At 35.9% G+C, this 19,555-nt stretch overlaps 1 protein-coding gene across 20 annotated transcripts in view; it reads right to left on the bottom strand.

Moving 5' to 3' along the window:
* The window catches only part of CRLF2 (cytokine receptor like factor 2), a 42,044-nt gene extending 24,760 nt beyond the window's left edge, over nt 1–17,284 (bottom strand). For 8 of the 20 annotated variants that reach the window (XM_085551421.1, XM_085551410.1, XM_085551415.1 and 5 more), the window contains exons 1-9: nt 17,147–17,284; nt 16,731–16,947; nt 16,026–16,121; nt 10,574–10,685; nt 9,367–9,530; nt 7,922–8,061; nt 7,033–7,195; nt 4,819–4,933; nt 4,237–4,321 (exon numbers count right to left, since the gene is read on the bottom strand). In XM_085551421.1, the coding sequence (XP_085407547.1) occupies nt 4,237–4,321; nt 4,819–4,933; nt 7,033–7,195; nt 7,922–8,061; nt 9,367–9,530; nt 10,574–10,685; nt 16,026–16,101 (855 nt within the window). In that variant the 5' untranslated portion in view covers nt 16,102–16,121; nt 16,731–16,947; nt 17,147–17,284. Of the gene's footprint in view, nt 1–3,656; nt 3,949–4,236; nt 4,322–4,818; nt 4,934–5,581; nt 5,672–7,032; nt 7,196–7,921; nt 8,062–9,366; nt 9,531–10,573; nt 10,686–15,666; nt 15,753–16,025; nt 16,122–16,730; nt 16,948–17,146 lie in introns of those variants that run through there. The other 12 variants (XM_085551365.1, XM_085551370.1, XM_085551383.1 and 9 more) reach the window with 9 other exon arrangements.
* Between the last annotated feature and the right edge of the window lie 2,271 nt (nt 17,285–19,555).

The following is a 19,555-nucleotide window of genomic DNA, read 5'->3' as shown; positions in this document are numbered from 1 at the left end:
TCATATTCATTAAGAACCACTGTTTTCATGTGTGCTGTCTTCATCCTTCTTTTGAAATTCAACCCTTTCACAAAAATTAAGCTCTTTCAGACTGGCTGACTCAGAGAAGGAGGAGGGTATGTGGCTCTGCAGCCCACAGATGGCCTACCAAAATTAGGAATGACCCTTTTTTCAGGTACTACATCACACTAAAGAGTTGCTGGATAAAACATCTGTCTATGCCAAGATAAAAAAAAAAAAAAAGTGTGGATAATACATACCCCTGTCCATCTCACTACTAGCAAGTTTAAGCTCTTCTTGAGCTTTTAAAATGAGTCATATGGGAGTCTAATGGTCTTTCTAAAGGAGTCATATGACTTATATGTATAAGCAAGCTTATGTAATTGGCAGATATTCAGGATTCCTCACCTTATGTGGGGATTGTGCTGAAATGCTTCCTTTGGAAACTTCTGTAATTGCCTAGTAGTACAGACAGTTAATGCTTGGATCAGTCTCCCTCTCTTTCTCCTTACAAGGCCTGTTGCGCACAACTTATAAACCCATATTGATTTCTTATTAATGCTGAACATGACTATAGTCTTCCGTTTAACAACTAAGAGCACAGTCTTAGAGGCTACTTTTTAACAGATATCTTTCACAGACCAGTATCGATCAAGAAACCATTTATCAAAAAAGTTGTAGTTTTCATTTTCAGGCTGCTTAGGTATATACAGAGAGATTTGTTTAATATGTTGCATGTTATCTCCTTCTCTTTTTCACACATCTTTAAGACCAGAAAACCAGAAGTTCCGGTCAAAGAAATAAACCCTATCATTAATGCAAGAGATTTCAGTTTAAGAAATTACATTACTGCACTAGGAAGCAGATGCAGGCTCATGATGCTGCAGCCCATGATGGAGAAATGAGAGCACACTAGCAGGTTTCGGGGAGAGGACTGTGTGGGTATGCTGGCTCTGCTGCTGCCTCCCACTGCTCCTGCTCCATGACTGCTGTGGTATCTGAGTGCTGAGAACTAGACTTATTCGTGATGGATCTCTACTTAGTGGTTCAGTGATAGAATTTTGTGGCCATGTTTTCTTTTCCTACATGAAAAATGACTATTTTTTTTCAGTATTTGGGCAAATATAGACCTGTATGGTTTTTCCATAGAAAATTACTGCATCTATCTCTGTCTTTCAGGAGCTCACTGTGGCCCTCCCATCATTATCCTGTTGTTTTCAAGACAAGGGTGAAATTATAGACTGTGTTGTTGTAAAAAGATAAGCCAATAACAAAAAGCAAAGATGGTTTTGAAATATTTTATGACAGTACTGTAAGAAACTTTTACATTCCTTGAAAAGGAAGCAACCATTTTCTGCTCGTAGTTGCACGAAGTTTATTTCCCAAAAGACTGATAAACACTAATATGATAAAAATAAACAACAACAACAAAAAGGGAAATTATCAGAAGTTGCAAGACTGGTTTCAATAAGTTCTGTTATTTGTTTTTAAAATGAACAATGTGATTTCCTTTTAGTCTTCCCCTAATTGAAAATCATATAAAAAGCCAAACAAACAGTATAGATGTTCAGTGTATCATTGCAACTTGGCTCAGCACTGATACAGTGGGTACATAAATCACACGAGGTATAAATATACATCCTTTTTATTCTGCTGTTGATAAATGCAGTTCGGTTAGTCTGGACTACAATACGATATGCTGTCTGTGCCTTTCTGCAGGATATAATTAGGAACAAACTGTAGTATCTGAGGGACATCTGCCTTTGAAGAACATAACAACTCTGAATAAACAAAAAGGGAACTTGTTAAAGGTGCCATATACCCTTCCTCTCACTGTGTGGAGTTGAACAGGCCTTTTTCTAGATGTCTAAGTTGCTCTTTTATAGCTTGGTTTGCATGAGTCTCTGAAAACCTGATTTGAGACAGGGTGCATGGCTGTGTAACCATCAGAGAACTGACAATCAGGATGAGGAGAGGAGAATTTTATTATTTCATTAATTCCCTATGTTGCATTATGTATATGTGTGTGTGTGTGTATGTATGCATAATATTTTCAAAATAAATGTTTAGATATTTGCAAGTTTTATATTTTTAATTTTTTGTCTGTTACATACTATGTAAATATGGTGGCATACATATGCAAAAATAAACTTTATAACTGTAAAATATAATACAAGCTATGGTTCTTACTGAAAACTTAAATGACTGTAAATTTTCATTTCATGAACACTACTGAAACAACAAATTTGCACATATCTTTCTTCTTTTTCTTCCAAAGTAAAATTTCACAACAATGTGAAACATTTTTAATTCAGATAGAAAAATATTTGTTAACAGAAAATGGTTAAGGCATCTAGCTAGCTCTTTAGACAATCGTATGTATGTGTAGTTCAGACATGAAGGAGATAAGCAATGCATTCAAAGCTTTACTTCCCACTTTATTGCTTCATTCAGGAACACATTTATATCAAGTGTAATTTGGTGTAAGTTCTTTGATTCTCATGCAACACCAGTTTATATTGTCTAAGAACACCTGAGCTAAGGTACACTCTGCAGTTCAAATTATATAAAGTTTGTATTCATTTAAAATCATTGCATTCTTAGTATACTATTTAAATACTGCATCATTATTTTTATTTAAAAATCAATTTGAAAAGATGCACTAAAAGTGTACAAAAGACCTCAAAAGGTTGCACAATTCTGATTTTGATAAGAAAAGGCAGAAAGATTGTCAAGATTTCAGGAAATCCTCTGTTAGCTTGGTTTTCTTGTTATGGTGCAACTAAGTCTAAGGTAGTGTCAAGAGAAACTAGAGAAATTTGTCTTCCCAGTTAAGTTTGGCAGTTATTATCATGCAGTTACTGGATTTGCCTTTGGCAAACTGTGTCATCAGAAACCAGTTCTGGAAACTAATATATCTACATTACTGCATACAATTCCCAATTTATATACAATTCCCTGTATACAATTAAAGTTTTTTAAGTGGAAAGATACTTTATTAATTTCTGTAATTTTCTGATATGTGTCATCTGCAAGTTACAGTATGAATTAGTTCTTAAAAGTATGCAGCAGGCAAAATTTATTCAACTGATAAAATCATTCAATGACTGATCAATGTTCATGTAAATATCTGGAACTATTTCACAACTGCAGAAGCAGCCTACAAAAGCAAGCACTCATAACATAAGGAGATACAGTAAAACAGTACATTATCCCTATGCAAATGAACAGTGTGCAGTCTGGCTTTTGTGAAACAAAGTACATTAGGAGACAAATATCTTGATTTTCTTTCTTCATTTGAGAAGAATAATGATGTGGTTTGCAGTACATAAGAGGAAGGACTGAGTCTCAGCTGTTGAAACTGTACCATGGAACAGCTCCTGATCTCTCCTCATCATAACATGAAAATGGTGCCTAGTTAATTCCTACATATAAAAACCAACTAGAACCAAGTAGAATCCCAAATCTTAACTCTATAAAGCATTAGACATAGACAAATATTGAGCCTGCTCATAAGATCATAAGTTCTTGGAAAGAACCAATCTGGAACCAGAGAACACAGACTTGTATCTTTCTTTTTGTGTGTCTTGTGATAGCATTTTCTATTCATCCTCTCCACTAAACTCATCAGGGTCTTACATATCATTTTCTCATACCTTCTGAATTATGCAGGTTTTATAGCATCACATATGTGTCATCATTCACTACATTCTGGAGGCCAGAAAAGGAAACCATATTATTGAATGTTGGCATCGGGCAGGCATTCTGAGCTGCTTTGGGACTGTTATTTCCAGTTGCTCCTGAAAAGCTGAAGACTTTTTCCCTAGGTTCCTGTTTGACACTTTTCTTCTTGTCTATTTGCTGATATTCTTCCTCAGTGATGCATTCTAGCTCTTCATATTCTAATTTGGTTTGCACCACCGCATGATCAGTTTTATCTATCCATTCCTACGAGAATGAAAAGGTTGATAGTGGCAGGTTCTAAGTGGTCAATCAAAGGAAATCTGTCTGTATAGACCTGGATTTTCCTTAAAGCAATGGCATCTTTCTAGGGACAGACACAGTGGAGAAGGTGAAAAGGGAGTAACATACAGAAGCAGAAAATATAATGCAAGGAACCAAGAAAGACAAGAATCTGCAGCAACATCAACCCAGAACAAGTGTTGGTAGCTGCTTTCAGATTACTCACAGCATTGCAAAGTTCATAGATTTGTTTGCTAGGAAGGGAATGCTTACCTGGAAGTTTCCATTATGATTGTTGAAGAGATCAGTAAATACGTATTTTGGATCTGGTATAGTAGGCATGACAGATTTTTGAAGTCTGCAAAGAGAAAAGAAAAATGCAAGAAACTGTTCTGTTATGGCATTGTCATTCATATGAACATCTACTTCAACACATTGCTGAAGTCACAAATAAGATCTGCATGTCAATACCGTCAGCTTAGTTTCTTTTAAATATGTGACAATGGCAAAAAGTAGTATTGCTACACTACTACCATATAACAATGATGATGAGATTTATGCAGTATAACAGAATGATAAGCCTAGTAACATCTGGAATTCCTGAAAACTTGCAGCTGGGCAGCAAGCTGTGTTCTGCTCTGTGTAGTAGTCAAAGCTGTACATTCTCTTGTGTACATTCTCCAGGATGGAGAAGGTGTTGAATCAACCAGATGTGTTTGCTGTGTTAGTGAATACAAATGTAAACACGGAAACATGGAGGGAAATATATATATATATATATATATATATATATATATATATAATTTGGAAAGGTATGCATTTTATAGTAGTAGTAAGCAGTGAAATCATAGTTACCTCTGCCATTTACACAGAAGAATCAAGAGGATAAATACCATTAGAAGTAATGCCATCAAACAACTTAAAAGAATTACTGTGTTTGACTGGGTTTCTATTTCATCATCACATGAATCTAGGAATAATCAGAAGAAAGCAAGTGAAAAATTTATTGTTTGCTCTAACAGCAAATATTCCTAACCATGCTAGAACACTGATTTATTTTATTAATAAAATAAAATAAAAAAAAATAAAAAATTTAGGAACAAATAAGAAAAAAGAATCTATTATCTCTTGAAAGAGAAAAGAAAAACCTGCAAACCTGCAAATCAAACCCTGCAAAAAAATAAAATCATGCTCTATTTATTTAAATTGACCTTTGTCCTGTAATATTAAAAAGGAAGATGCATTTGTGCAAAGAGTAGAAGCATTCAGAATGATGATTCTCATGTTCTCCCACTGCACTAAGGGTCATACAGCAGTTCTTTGCTAAGGCCTGTCTTACATACACAAACCTACAGACTCCAGAGCTGCAACTAATTCCCAACAACCCACCCCCACCCCCACCGCCCCAATACCAAAATAGCCCACAAAATGCAAGTGCTAACAACCAGAAAGTAACTAGTGACAGGATTCAACAGGTATGTATCTGAACCAATGAATTTTTGTAGCTTTTGGCATTCTCAGTGTTTTTCTTGCAGCTTTTGTAAAGGCACCACAAAAATGTACTTCCCTGTACTGAACTTCTGCTCTTCAGATAAATACTATGGAAATTTAGGTTAATTATTCATGAAGGACCAATGATTCTCTAAATCGCACTCCATAGTCACTCCTTTCCCATGTCAGCCCGTTTCACTTGCTCGCTTTGTTTAGCCTGACAAAAAGCCACAAGAAAAATTGTGAACATCCAGTGAGGTTTTCAGAGGCTATGAAATTTCTTGAGAACAGCTTTCGTCATGTCTGTCTGTAATACGGAGGCAACAACTCTTTGAAGTTCTGAAATGAAATGCTTGCTCCACTCAAAACTACTGAACTGTTTGTCTCTTCTGCACTTTCCATCCACATACATGCCTGCTGATATCTCCTGGTCTAATGGTGTGGGTAGGGCTGCCATGTTTTCACTTCTCAAAGGTACACATTGTCTTTTGTGTTTCTGAAAGACATTGTCCTCCACAGCAGAGGTCAGCAGGTTCACAATCTGCATGGTGCAGTAGATTTCTCTGGAGATCAGCACTGATCTTACCACAAGTGCACAAGTAGCACCTTCTTATGCTCCAGGTTTTCAGCCTGGCTGTATGTATACTTATTTTCTTTGGGTGAGTTAGTTGTGTTATGGAAAAGTCAGATCTGGGTAGAATGGACATTTGGGTGTCTCATAATTCCAAAAAAGTCTAGTGGGTGACTCTGTGGTTAGTTGATATGAATCATAGAATTATGAAGGTTGTAAAAGGCCTCTGAGACAATCTAGTCCAGCCATCATCCCATCATGTCCAGAAACCATTTCCTCAGTTGTCACATCTGCATATTGCTTGAACACCTCTAGGAATAAGGACTCCACCACCTCCCTGGTCAGTCTATTGCCTTGGGATAGTGTACATTCTGTTCTACAAGAAATCTGTCTTTTTGTTTTGGTAACCAATAGAAATAGTTTACATCAAAGGTCTAATTGAAAGCAATTATATACAGTTAAGTGGGTCTTCCTGGTGGGAAAGCAATGTTGATAATGACTTAGTTCTCATTTCATGTTTCCCCCATTTTCAGCAAATATGAGCACCAGACACTTACGACATCTGGTCCTGTAACTTTACTAGATGTATTTTAAAGCAATTGGTCTAAAAGGGTTGAGCATAAACATTTTTCTTAGAGTTAGGTTTGATGTTAATGCATCATCTGTCACCAGAGTGCCTGTGTATGTTTATGTTTTACATAAATATGTAAATCCACATATATTTGTGTATATAAATGTATATATACAAAATATATGCACAATGTGCATCAGATCGCTGTCACTGGGGGATCCTATACATTACTGTAACACAAATAATAAGGGCACTTTTAACTTTATAGATAAATGCAAAAATTTGTAGTGTTATGAGTCATCAGGAACAAAGTTTCTTTGATAACAGAAGATGGAACATAGTGCAACATAAAACTGATTGCACATTCTCATTTCTTTCGCAATCACCTCTTACCAGTTTGCACTTAAACAATATATGAATATAACACAGCTGTTACCTAGTAATGTTCTATTCATCCAAAATGTTTCTGCTTCCCAGTCACTGCTGTAATCAACTACATTGCAATAGGGTACTATCCTCTTCAGTCTGACCCGGAAAGAATAGCATTTCCTTGGATCAAATCCTTGCTCTCCAACTCTGCAACACTTAGAAGTTCTGGACTGAGAAGGAAGGTGTATAATCGTTAATTCCAGTTTTCAAGACAGAGCTTCAGAATGCTACACTCCATTATGAACATGACTAGGACAAGGAGTAGACCAAACCTAAACCTCAGAAATAAAATTTTGTTTCTCTGAATTTTGAGGATTTCTTCTTTTTGACCTATTCTTTCCCATTCATCCCCATTGTGCATTATTTAATGATGAGCTAAAGGGTCTAACAGTCATCATACTGAGTACTATGTTACAGTTGCTGCTTACAGTATACAAAAAGTAGACTTTAATGCACAATATATTTACAACGTTTACATGTGCCTGGAAAGATTAAAGAAAAGATGAAGCCTATCGAATAATACTTCAATAACAGCTAGACAGAATAAATAAAAATCCTGTGTTCTCTTTTTTCTTTCATTTTATCTTATGCAGTTTCTCTTAATTCTATTCAGCTTTCTGCTTTTATCTTCCAAGGCTGTTCTGTTCTGAAACTATGAACTTTCCTTTACGTTGTCCCCAGTTCTTTGTGTAGCAAGTAGATAAAACTCAAAAAGTAAATGACTTCTGGTATGGTAGGTTTTTATGATCAGAAAAAAAATCCAACAGGGCTCTCCTACAGACTGTTTTGAATGTAAGGAGAGGAGAAGAATTAGATAACAACCCTAGTTTATATTCTATGGAGATGATATTTCCGGCTCCTTTCAATACTAATTGAACATGTCATGTTCAACTCACTTGCCATCCTTTGTCATATTTGCTTTTGTACTGAAGCTCAAGTCTCAAGCACTTCACACCTCTTTCTGGTTTATTACATGTAATAGTAACAGTGTCATCCTTCCAGAAGAAGGTCACATTTTTTGGTCGATTGGGCTTTACTAAGGAAAAGAGAAAGAAAACATGCAATAGCCTCTTAAAAATGAGTATTTTAAAATTAATTCCTTCCATCTCTCCACATTTCCTTGAGTAGTAAGGTGGAAAGTGATGCACTTTCTCAGCTGACCTTCTTACTAAATATCAAATGTACCACTATGACACTACTTGTCATTGGAGGTGCCATGTTTAATGGTAGATGCCATCCCAGTTCAGGAAAATACTGAAACTACTCTGATCTTTCATTTCCTTTGGTCTAGAGCAAGGAATATTCTTCTGTATTGGAAAGGGACTGACAAATTCAGTACCACTAAACTTACAAGACATATGTTCATCCTCTGGAGGGAGCGTGGGATATTCTGAGACATATGGCAAAAATACTGGGGTACTACCTGTGCAACTGAATCCATCCCTTGCTATTTTCAGATGGTCCAAGAGAATGCAATGGTTTGACTCATGTAACTGTGTAGTATTTAAAGTGGGAAATTAAGTGTTGAGAAGAGTGTTATTTGCTTTCTCAGTCCTCAGTTCCTTTTCATGGTATGAAGCCTTGACTTCCTAATTGCAAAACTGATATCAGACTTTCATTATTTCTGCTTTGTTATCTGACACTTTGAAATTAATTTTGGTGTCAGAGAGAGTTTAATAGCCAAAATTCAGGGACCAGGCTACAATTTTCTATAGTTCACAGATGAGATACAAAAAGTATTCTCAAAGTTAAATATTTTAACAGGTTTTAGATTCATCTTTTTTCCTAAAACAATAATTAGTTCTAAATGTATATTTGGAAGATAATGACTTCTCCAGATTCTTTCTTTCTGCCTTATTTTCTGCTTGGTACTTCTTAGGAAAAATAATAATAAAAAAAACATCCTTCACTTTAAGCACTCTATTTATGTGTAATACCAGGAAATGTAAAAACAGGAATATAAAATCTCTTCTAGTAACACTTGAAATTAACAAGTTGCATTTGTTTTCTGACATGAACACTGAGTAGGCCTACAACATGCCAAGTATATCCATATATTTTATTTTAATTCCAAACTTGAAACTGCATTTTGGGACAAATCTTACTGTCCAAAGTAATCCCACTGAGCTGCAGCTGCACATGATCCTGTATAACTATCCATTGACAGAAAGGGATGAAAATCAGCATCCATAATTCCAAATACTGATAGTTTGCTTATTGTATACACTATAAGCATTTCATTGTGACAGATAAATGATTTCTTCTCATACTAAGCACAAACTGAGAATGAATGGGGAGACCAGGACTGCCAAAATATATAGTTTTGATTTTACATACTTACTATAGAAATCAGATTTCAGTCTTTTATTAAAAAGCTCTTCACTTCCATTGCTGTTCATGATTGAGAAAGAAAGGGTGCGTCCCTCTGTCTCAAAAAGACATCCTGAATTATAACCTTGCGTCAATAGATATGTGGGACATGTTTTCTGTTTGCCTTCTTCAAATCTAGAAATTAAAAAATGTCAATGAATAGAAATACTCACATCAGGACAAAAAAGCTAATTCATATTTGCAATTATATTTTTCTTTGTTTTATTTTCAGTGGTCCTACAAAGACAAATCCACATACAGAACTTGAAGTAGGAAATTTCATTATGGTTTGAGGCAATTCATTTGCATGACCTCACTGACTTTCCAGTCCTTGGATCTGGTGCAGTCTGAAACTACCAAGTTGCCTTTTTGTTAGTTTGTTTTGTTTTTCTCTAAAAAGAAAAGAGCTTATTCAAACAGATGTTTTCATAAGCCTTTTTTCAAGACTGTGTTGTTAGTTCTTTCATGTATATCAACCAGAAAGGAAATGAGATATGAAGCTTTACGACTACCTTCATCCAAAACACTGAGTTTCTGTTACGTAAATGGCATCATTTTTGTATATACATAATATATATACTTAATGACTTAATATGCATAATATACATACTAAAATATATGCAGAAGAACACTTTCAACAGTGTAATTAACATCAACATTTAGGAAAAAAAAGAGAGAGAGATGAAGGTTTCATATCTATATCACAGTCTAATAGGATAGGACAGAGGAGAATGGCTCCAAACTAAAAGGGGGGGAGTTTACGTTAGATGTTAAGGAGAAATTATTTACTCAGAAGGTGATGAGACCTTCTGGTGGTACAGGTGGTACAGGCTGCCAAGAGAAGCTGTGGATGTCCCATCCCTGGAGGTGTTCAAGGCCAGGTTGGATGGGGCCCTGGGCATCCTGAGCAGGCAAGGGGCAGCCCTGCCAATGGCAGGGGGTTAAAGCTCAATGATTCCCTCCAACCCAAACCGTTCTATGATTCTACATCTGATTATTCAGCAGGTTTACAAGTTTATACAACTTTGTAGCAGGATAGGAATATAAACAAGCTACATCTTGAATGAGTGTAAAAATTTTAATATATGTAGTTCAGAGATTACTGAAATCACTTTGATATTTTAGCTTCCCAAAGTGAATTCTTTAGGAAGAGAAGGATAGGTGTTATCAATACTCACATATAATGAAATGACACATTCTTGCCAGGGAATAGTTTGCTCGTTGCCCATGTGATCTGCATTTTCTCATTATTGAAATTGATTATTGTGATGTTGACAGCATCTTTCTGACCTGTCCAGTACATTTACAGAGAGTATGAATTCAGCACTGACTGTGAAATATTCCATATTTGTAGGCAATTGGTATTTCAAAAAATGCTTATGCCATAGGCTCAGATAATCATAAAATATAAATATAAGAATATATGCAGTATATATGTTTATGTAACTCTTATTATATATGTGACATGAACATTCCTAAAATGCAAGGAGACAGAACATAATACCCTAGAGAAGCTGAAACTAGAATTTCAAAACAAAATGAAAGCATGTGCAGAAACATCAGAAAGAACCCAGTGGTTGCTGGGCCAAAAGGTGTAGGCTGGTTCACAGATGTGGAGTGCATAGCGCCTGAATAACAAAGCCAGCTTTACTCCATGGTACCTGACAACAGTTTCCTGCTGAAGAGAACTATTTGGGAACCAGTGCAAGAACGATTCTCTGTATAAACTCTGATCTTTACTACAAGAAACAAGCACTAACACCCTAGATTAACAGCAGATGGATAAGGTAGACACACACAGGATCCCAGGGTAGATTAGCAAAAATTGGTGAACTGTACGCTTAGTCTTCGTGGTCTTGGCCAATTCCAGATTGTAGCCTTTCTCAAAGCAAAATCATTTTATGTCCTCTGGCTGTACATGGATTTTTTTTTCTTCTCCTGACCTCCGCCTTGTTATAACTCTCACTGTGACACAGGTGTTTTAATGTTGTGTCCATCAGGATTCCACAAGTAAACACTGAAGATACTCTGACCTTGAAAAATGAGAAGGTAGAAACAGTAGAGAACCACAACAGAAATCTTTTGAGAAGACAAATTATTTATTTTCAGTTCTATAACATGTGAAATTATATTTTGTTATACGACAAACAAACAAACACAAAAAACAGAGAAATATTAGTATCTAAGGAGAGACTATAAGAAGGAAGGGGATAGACCCTTTAGCAGTGTCTGTTGTGATAGGAAAGCGGAAATGATTTCAGACTAAAAGAGGAGAGACTTACACTGGACATAAAGTAGCTTTTTACAATAAGGGTGGTGAGGCACTGGCACAAACTGTCCAGTGAGGTGTAGGATGCCTAGTGTCCAGAGACATACAAGATCAGGCTGGACAGGGCTCTGAGCAACGTGATGTAGCTGTAGATGTCCCTGTTTATTGCAGAGGAGATGAACTAGATGACTTTTAAGGGGCCCTTCAAACTCAAATGATTCTATGATTCTGTGAAAATATATAATGAATATTGCATAAAACCTTCTGAGGCTAAAATTTGCAGACTTGTCTCAAGACACGGAATGTCTGCCACTAAAAACTTCTGGAGGAACAAACATTCCTGCCTAGAGGAAAACAGAGGATTCTGACTCTGATTTCTATTTACATTTTATGCTTTTGATGTTTTTTAAAGTACAAAAATGTTTAAACATTTCTGATGACCTGTTTATTACACTTAATGATTCTGAATATTCATGGTAATCAGGCCTACATATTTTCCAGTTTGCTATACTTTTGCTCAGTAATCAATGCTAAGAATGTGAAAAAGGCATGTGGTAACACTTGGGTTCAAATAATTGTGTTGTCTAACTGTTTTCAAGGCTACATTTCTGCTTAAGAATTCTGCAATTAGAGCTTATCAAGACATTTCTGCATAGGTGTCATTGTATTCTAACATCATTCTCTCAAAATCTCTCTTGAAACAGGTGTGACAGAAATCCAAGAGCAAATGTACAGACGTAGATGCAGATCCCTACTACACTATAGAGTTCTAAGAAAAAGAGATGCTACTCTTATGCAAGAGAAAGTCTTGAACATAAGTCATCTGTTTCATAACTGGTGGCTGCAGACTTCTTCTACATTGCTTTCTCAAACTAAAATTTCCATGTTTTTCTGAAGAATGGAGAAGTCAATGCACTGAAACAAAACAGAACTTTAAAACTTCAAAAGCTGTCACAACATGGATTTTATCCAGACAATTTTACCTCTGTACAGGAAACTAGCCTTTGTTTCCTTTTACTCTTCAAGCCCCTCAGCAAGTCTTGGAGATCATCTCGTCTTTAACTCAACAAATATGATGGCAAAATGTTTGACAGTGGATTATTAGTCTACAAATACAGGAGCAAGTTTTAATTTTTATGAACTAAATTTTAGCATGTGTGTGATATGTAGTATATAATGTTATGATTAGTGTAGTATAAATCCATGACTGGTATGCAGTGTTTCTATAAAAATAGCAAAATGTATATTTAGCATATTTGAATATATAATTACATACACTTCATTAGACTAAAGTAGTTCTATAAAAAAATAGAAATGTTAGTGTATGGTACTAATTTCTATATGGAACAGTAACTTTTGGATTTTGCAATGCATGTTTTTGCATGACAGAGAAGAATATCATTATGACTCCAGTCCAGCAGTGATTTATGAGCAAACTGAACTTTCTGAGTAGTCCACTTGACGTCCACAGTATTACTCAGAGCACACCAGATTAACATTCTATATAAATCAGATCCTTTTTCAGTTCAAAACAAATACAAAACCAAACCAAACAAAAAAGTTGCATATTATGATTTGGAATTCTGAGAATTTAACATTTAAATGTAAACTCCAGTAACTAAAATGGAAGAGAATACATTATTGAATACCTTCACAATAAATACAATTATGTAGTAGAAATGGAACTCACGATGTAGTGCACACTTAGTGATATACACATATTTTTCTTATGTTCTGTCTTTAAATGACTTCAACAGAAGTAGGTCTTAACATAATTTATAACTCTGAAATGCATTCAGCTGTATAGTGCAGAAAAGTTTTTGAAAAAAAACTGTTATTATTGAAAGTTGTACTTCCACATCTCTAGTTAGTGCAATTTTTCTACTATGCTTTCTAATTTAGAGGGATTTGTAGTCATATTATTGTGGCACAATCTGCCTTTTGTGTCAGTGAACAATAAAAATTTATGTGCATCTTTTCAAAACATAGCATATAAGTGATGCATTATTTATATTTCCTTGCTATTTCAACTTGAAAAGATGCAAATCCTGACTAAGGTTTTTAATGTTTGGTTTAAGGTGGCATCAAACACTGAGGGTATGGGTAGGTTATATGAAATAATGTCTCCTACTGATGATCTTTCCTTTGCCTTCAAAAGGAAAGGTTTTTAATTTCTTTCTTTATTTCATTTTACTATTTTTATTATTTTATGTTATTCTTAATCACCTACACTTAAGGAGGCAGAATCACTCCTGTCTTTTGGTAGTGGTAAGAGATACAAAGAGCAGAGAGGACTACTCATCTCATCTTCCTTCCTTCAGCTGTAATAACCTGGATTGTTCTCAGCCAGTGTGCCAGATCTTTCATTCCCTAAAGGGAGTAGAGCAGCACATATAATTATTTCTTGTGTTATGGTAATTCTTAGATAAAAAATAAAAAATATAATGAAAGGATTATCCTGGTCTAAAGAAAGATGGCAGAAACTTTCTGTCCAAGAATGAATTTTCAGTCTGTTTAGGAGACTAGATGACAGGATGTTGCAGAAGTATAGAATGCATACCAGAACTCTTGAGCATCATAGTCAGAAGGAATAATCATAGTCTAACTCTTCAGTAAAATCAGAGAGGAAATGGTAGGGCTTTACACTAGATTTAACTTCACATATGCTATTGGACACTTAGCTCTTCTTGGGACAGAGAAGAATGGAAGATACTGCTGCATGTACAGAAAGTACTATTACAGATGAAATAAAGGGAAATTACCTAGAGCAATACATTATGCAGAAATCACATGAGCAATTATATTCCTCCTCCAAAACACTTTTCGAACTTCATTGCTAAGAAAATTTACTATTGAAGGGGAACTTTGTAAAAAGCCCAAATGTGATGGAACAGATAAAAAAAAAAAAAAAAAAAAAAAAAAAAGAATATCAGTTTGCAAAGATAACAGTGGAATGTACACGTACAGGAACAGTTGCAATCTCATTGAAAGCAAACAAAAAAGAAAAATCACTTTTGATTTCCTCACACTGATGAAATCTGATAAGTAACCACATGTTGAACTTACGCATATTGCAGTAGTACTCTGTATAGAAACAAACGGAGAGAAATACCCAAAACTGAACCTACACCCTAGTTACTCATACATGAGAACAGTTTCATTTCGTTAACTGGAACACATGTAAGTGAAAGTGCAACTCCTTGAACACAAAGCTGCTGAAATGTGTGCTCAGGACTGACTGAGTAGAAAATCTATTTTCAGTAGAACTAATAGGACAGCAACAGAACTTTTTATAGACCTTTTGAAGCAAAGCATACTCCATATATTATAATTCTAGTAATTCATCAAATTGATTGGTGCAGGGATCTTTTGTTTGGTTGGGGTTTGAAGTTGTTGTTTTTGCGTTGGCTTTGTGGTTTGGGTATTTGACTTTGTTTATTTGTATGCTTGTTTTCAGTAGAAGCTTGACAAACTATGGACATCACCATATTTTGCATTAAATTAGAGCCAGAATGGTAATTTTCAGCTTTTATCTCACAAAGTCATAACATCTCAGGTCAGAATCAAGTCCCCTCACACACACACACACACACACAAAAAACCCACAAAAAAACAAAACAAAACAAAACAAAAACTCTGAAGAATTAAGCAGTGTTGCATTACTTATACATACAGGAGGAAGGGATAGCTGTAGATTTCTTGAATGATGGGGTCTTTGTGATAAAATAATGAATGAATATTAAATTATCAGACTATGTTTGAGGATTTTTAATGTTTTCTTCAAGATTCTCTTTAACTTTAGTGAGCTATGAATAACGGCACTGCAGGCAAACACGTGAAACAGAGATGTCCTTGCATGTAGGCAGACAACAAGACTTCAAAGCTTTTATTAATTTTGCTTTTTAAAATTATTTTGCACCTTGTTGCTTTTACAGGCACAAAATATTGCTGGGTATTTCCCAGCCTTTCATTCTTCCTGAATAGTAAGTGATGAAATCTTACCTGGAATCCATTTTATCCAACTTTTTTCAGTAAGAAAACTGTAGTCTGTTTCAGATTCAGTCCACTCTACCAGAACGTATGCATTTCTTGGATAGAAAGTAGTCCTGCTTAAAAATGTTATTATTTCTCTCTTTAACAGTAGACATAAGCTTACATAGTTCTTTATTTTAATTTAGAAAAATGAGTAGATTTCTCTTACTCTCATCATTACTCTTGTTGTTTGTTCTTTCTAAGAATCCACATTTACCTCATTTGGATCTCAATTTCTGTTTTGTTGATTATTTTTGGCAAAAACAAACAAACAAACAAACAAAAAGTTAATATATCAATTTCTTAAGCAAAAATGGATTTGAACTTACCAAACGATTGTGATAGAGCACCCACCAGGCTGACCAGTGTGAAGATCACTGAGCATTCTTGACAGGTGAGTCTCATGATTTGAATTATGCAACGGACTGTAAAGAGATGAATAATTACAGTCCTTGGTCTTTACTATTTGATCACTTCTTACAAGAGATGGGAGGGAACTAGAGGAAATGACTACAGGAAATTAAAAAATGACTATCTCTAGCAACAAACAAGTCAGAAGTGTAGGACTTCAGAATGCATACTTTCTTTGCACTATGTAATAATAATAATAGAATAAGTTCACAGAAATAAATTTTCAAACTTATCAATACTTGCTTTGCTTTATCTTGTCACCATACTACAGGTGATGTCAACCATGATCCAAACAAGGACTATGTAGTTGTGAGTAGCAGCAACCATACCATACACATGAAGACAGTGATCTCAGCATGCCCAGCGACCATAGGGTAGTTGAGGGCCAAGCAGCCTGCCTCCTTCCCACTTACTAATAAGATTTGCTCCTGTCACTCCACGTGCTTGGCACATTTCACATGGCATAAGCCATCTCTGTCTACAGATCAGAAGGCAGAAGTAGTGGGCCTTCTGTGGCAGGGAAAGGTGGAATGCCAGGGGTGAGAAGGTTGCACAAGAGGTAGCACTAGAAGGCATTTCTTCCTGTATTACCAGGACATCTATATGCTGCTATAGACTCTTACCAGTTTTCTCACATCAGCAAAGTCCTCAGCTAGATGGTGTGGTACCAGTTGTGATCTGTCTGTTTACTTTTCTTGAGCTAGCTTCTTTCACTAATTTATCCATTACACATGCCAGGAAGATCTGTTCAAATTTCAACAAGTCTTGGAAACACATACATTACTCTTTCGCCTGTCTAGACCCTGCTTTCACCACGTTCCTCTAAGGAGGCATTAATTCCTGTAATGAAAATGACAAGAAATAGATAATTGAAATACTGAACTGGGTTCAGTTATTTTTGCAGCTAATGACAAGTAGAAGATTTGGAACTCGATGGCCAAATCTAGCAAGATCTGTGTACCTCAGAACTATCTCTCATGCCAGGAGCCCAACCACTTGCCCAAAAAGATTCTGTTTTCTTGAATAAATCTCTGATTACCTGGTGTGATTTTTCTCCAAATATGGATAATCCCAATCCATGAACTGAAAAGTTGTCTGTGAGCCAAAGAATCTATTCTCCCTTAGTTTGTGTCTTTAAATGTGTAATTGATTAACTTGCCCACATCCTCAGGGTCACTGCTCCTGTGAGGACAAGGCCAAAGTGTACAAAACTGCACTTTCCTCGTATCTCTTACACAATACAGCACTGGCCTGAAAAAATACTAACGCTGCAACTTCAGTCAGTGACAGTGGAAGAAGAGTGAGAATGAGCTGAGAATTTACAATTTGCAGTCAGTGTTTGTGATTTTGACTGCCAGTAGAGAAAACTGTAAAGAAGATACTCTGAGAAGGATAGAGCTTTTTTATTTATGACCTGACCTAGAACTTCTGCAAGCCAAACAAAAGAAGTGCTTTTGTCTTCATATTGGACTTTATATTGTATTATATACTGCACAAGTACTGTTTGGCCCTCTGCTGAGTCCTTTACCCATGATAGCTGCTCTCGGATATGCTTCTTTCCTTTTTATACCTTTTGGTTTTTCAGTTCTTCTGTAATCAGCAGTGTGAAACAGGTCTTTGATCTTTGAGCTTTGATTGTTCAGCAAAGCAAATTGTCTGGAGTTTATTTCTTCCTTCACCTAGAACCTAAACAAACAATATCCTGTGATCAACTTTCATTCAATATTTACTCTTGGCCTTGATCCACAAGATGACACACTACAAATACACAGATAATCTCATTTTTACAACGATGATCACTTTTGATTTTTAACATTAGGAGATAATGCCAGTGTGCCTAGAGTATGTGGAATAAAGAACAAAGAATCCTATCACACCATAGCAAATCAGCTCAGTCCACAGGAGTCAGATCAGCCTATTATTCTCATAGCAGGATCAGGTTCCCTTTGGTAATCTGCTGAAAACTGAAGTGCATGTAGAAATCTCCACTGCGCATTTTTGGGTGCATCTTCCACCCATAGAAAGCTTAGGGAATTTAAAGTCAAAGTTCTCTGGCCCTCTACAAATTCATGCTCTTGTACAGTCACTTAAGAACCAGCAATGATGCCATCATAGCAGCTATGAAACGGTGGATCACCTCTGCTGGTGAAGCTTTGTATGAGTGCAGCATGCAAGCTCTTGTTCATCGCTGATGAAAATGCATTATTAATTGTGGTGACTATGTTAACAAATAGTGTTTTGCAGACGAGTATTACTCTATGAAACAGTGTTATTGTGCTCTTCATATCTGTTTTAGTTTCTGTGGAAGTAAATAAGAGGCATTACTTTCAAAGATACTTATGTTATCTTGAAACATAAACATTTGGGAAAATACAGCCAGGAAATATGATAGAACCACTAATGCTGCAAATATTTCCAAATATGTGAAATCATGTCCAACAATCTTTATGACATTCTACTTCATAGGGTGAATAAGGGGAAAGAAGTGGGTACTTATTTTAGTAAGGCCTTTGACACTATCTCTCATAACATCATCATAAAAAAATTGACACTACGCAGGTTAGATGAAAGTTAGGTGGACTGAAAACTGGCTGAACTAGAAGGGCCATTGGGTCGTGATTAATGGCATGAAGTCCAGGTGGAGGCAAGTAACTAGTACTGTAGTGTAGGAGTCAATAGTGTGACCAATAAAGATTAACATCCTTATTTATGACCTTGATGCTAGGACAGGGTGCATCCTCAGCGAGTATTCAGACCATGAAAAACTGGTAAAAGTGGCTGATAAACCAGATAGTGAAGCCATTCAGAGGGAGCTGGAGAAGCTGGAGAATTGAGCAGAGAACTTTATGAACCTCAGGAAAATGAAATACAAAGTCCTGTATCTGAGAATGCACAGTGCTAAGAATCAGTTCATGTTGAGGTCAACTTGTTTGTCATTCTTCAGAGAGTGAAGCTGAGGGTACTGATAGACAAGAAGATGAAAATGAGCCAGTAATGCAAAGATCAGCAATCTCCTATGCTATACTAGGCAGAGTATTTCCATCAGGTTGAGAAAGGTGATCTTGCTTCTTGTCTCAGATCTGGTGAGATACCTCAGGAGTGATGGGTCCAGTTCTAAACTCACCGATACAAGAAACTTAATGGATCAAGTTCAGTGCAAGCACAAAAATATGATCAAGGGATAGGAATATCTTTCATTCAAGAAAAGGCCTAGATATGGGACTATTTATTGTAGAGAGAGCTCAAGGAGATCATAGCCATGTGGGTAAAATAGCTGAGGGAGTAAAGAACATGGAGCCAAACTTCTCAGCAGCGACCAGTGACAGAACAAGAGGCATTGGATACAAACTGGAAAAAACAAACAAACAAACAAACAAAAACTAAATTAAATCTGAAGAAAATACTTTGTACTGGGAAGGTGGTCAAAAAACAGGAATAAATTGACTGA

This window comes from Coturnix japonica, chromosome 1 (assembly GCF_054131305.1).
Source record: "Coturnix japonica strain WE chromosome 1, WE-NBRP24, whole genome shotgun sequence".
In the NCBI taxonomy this organism is placed as follows: Eukaryota; Metazoa; Chordata; class Aves; order Galliformes; family Phasianidae; genus Coturnix; species Coturnix japonica.
Note: the sequence above shows the minus strand (reverse complement) of the source record. Positions and strands in the feature narration are given on the sequence as shown.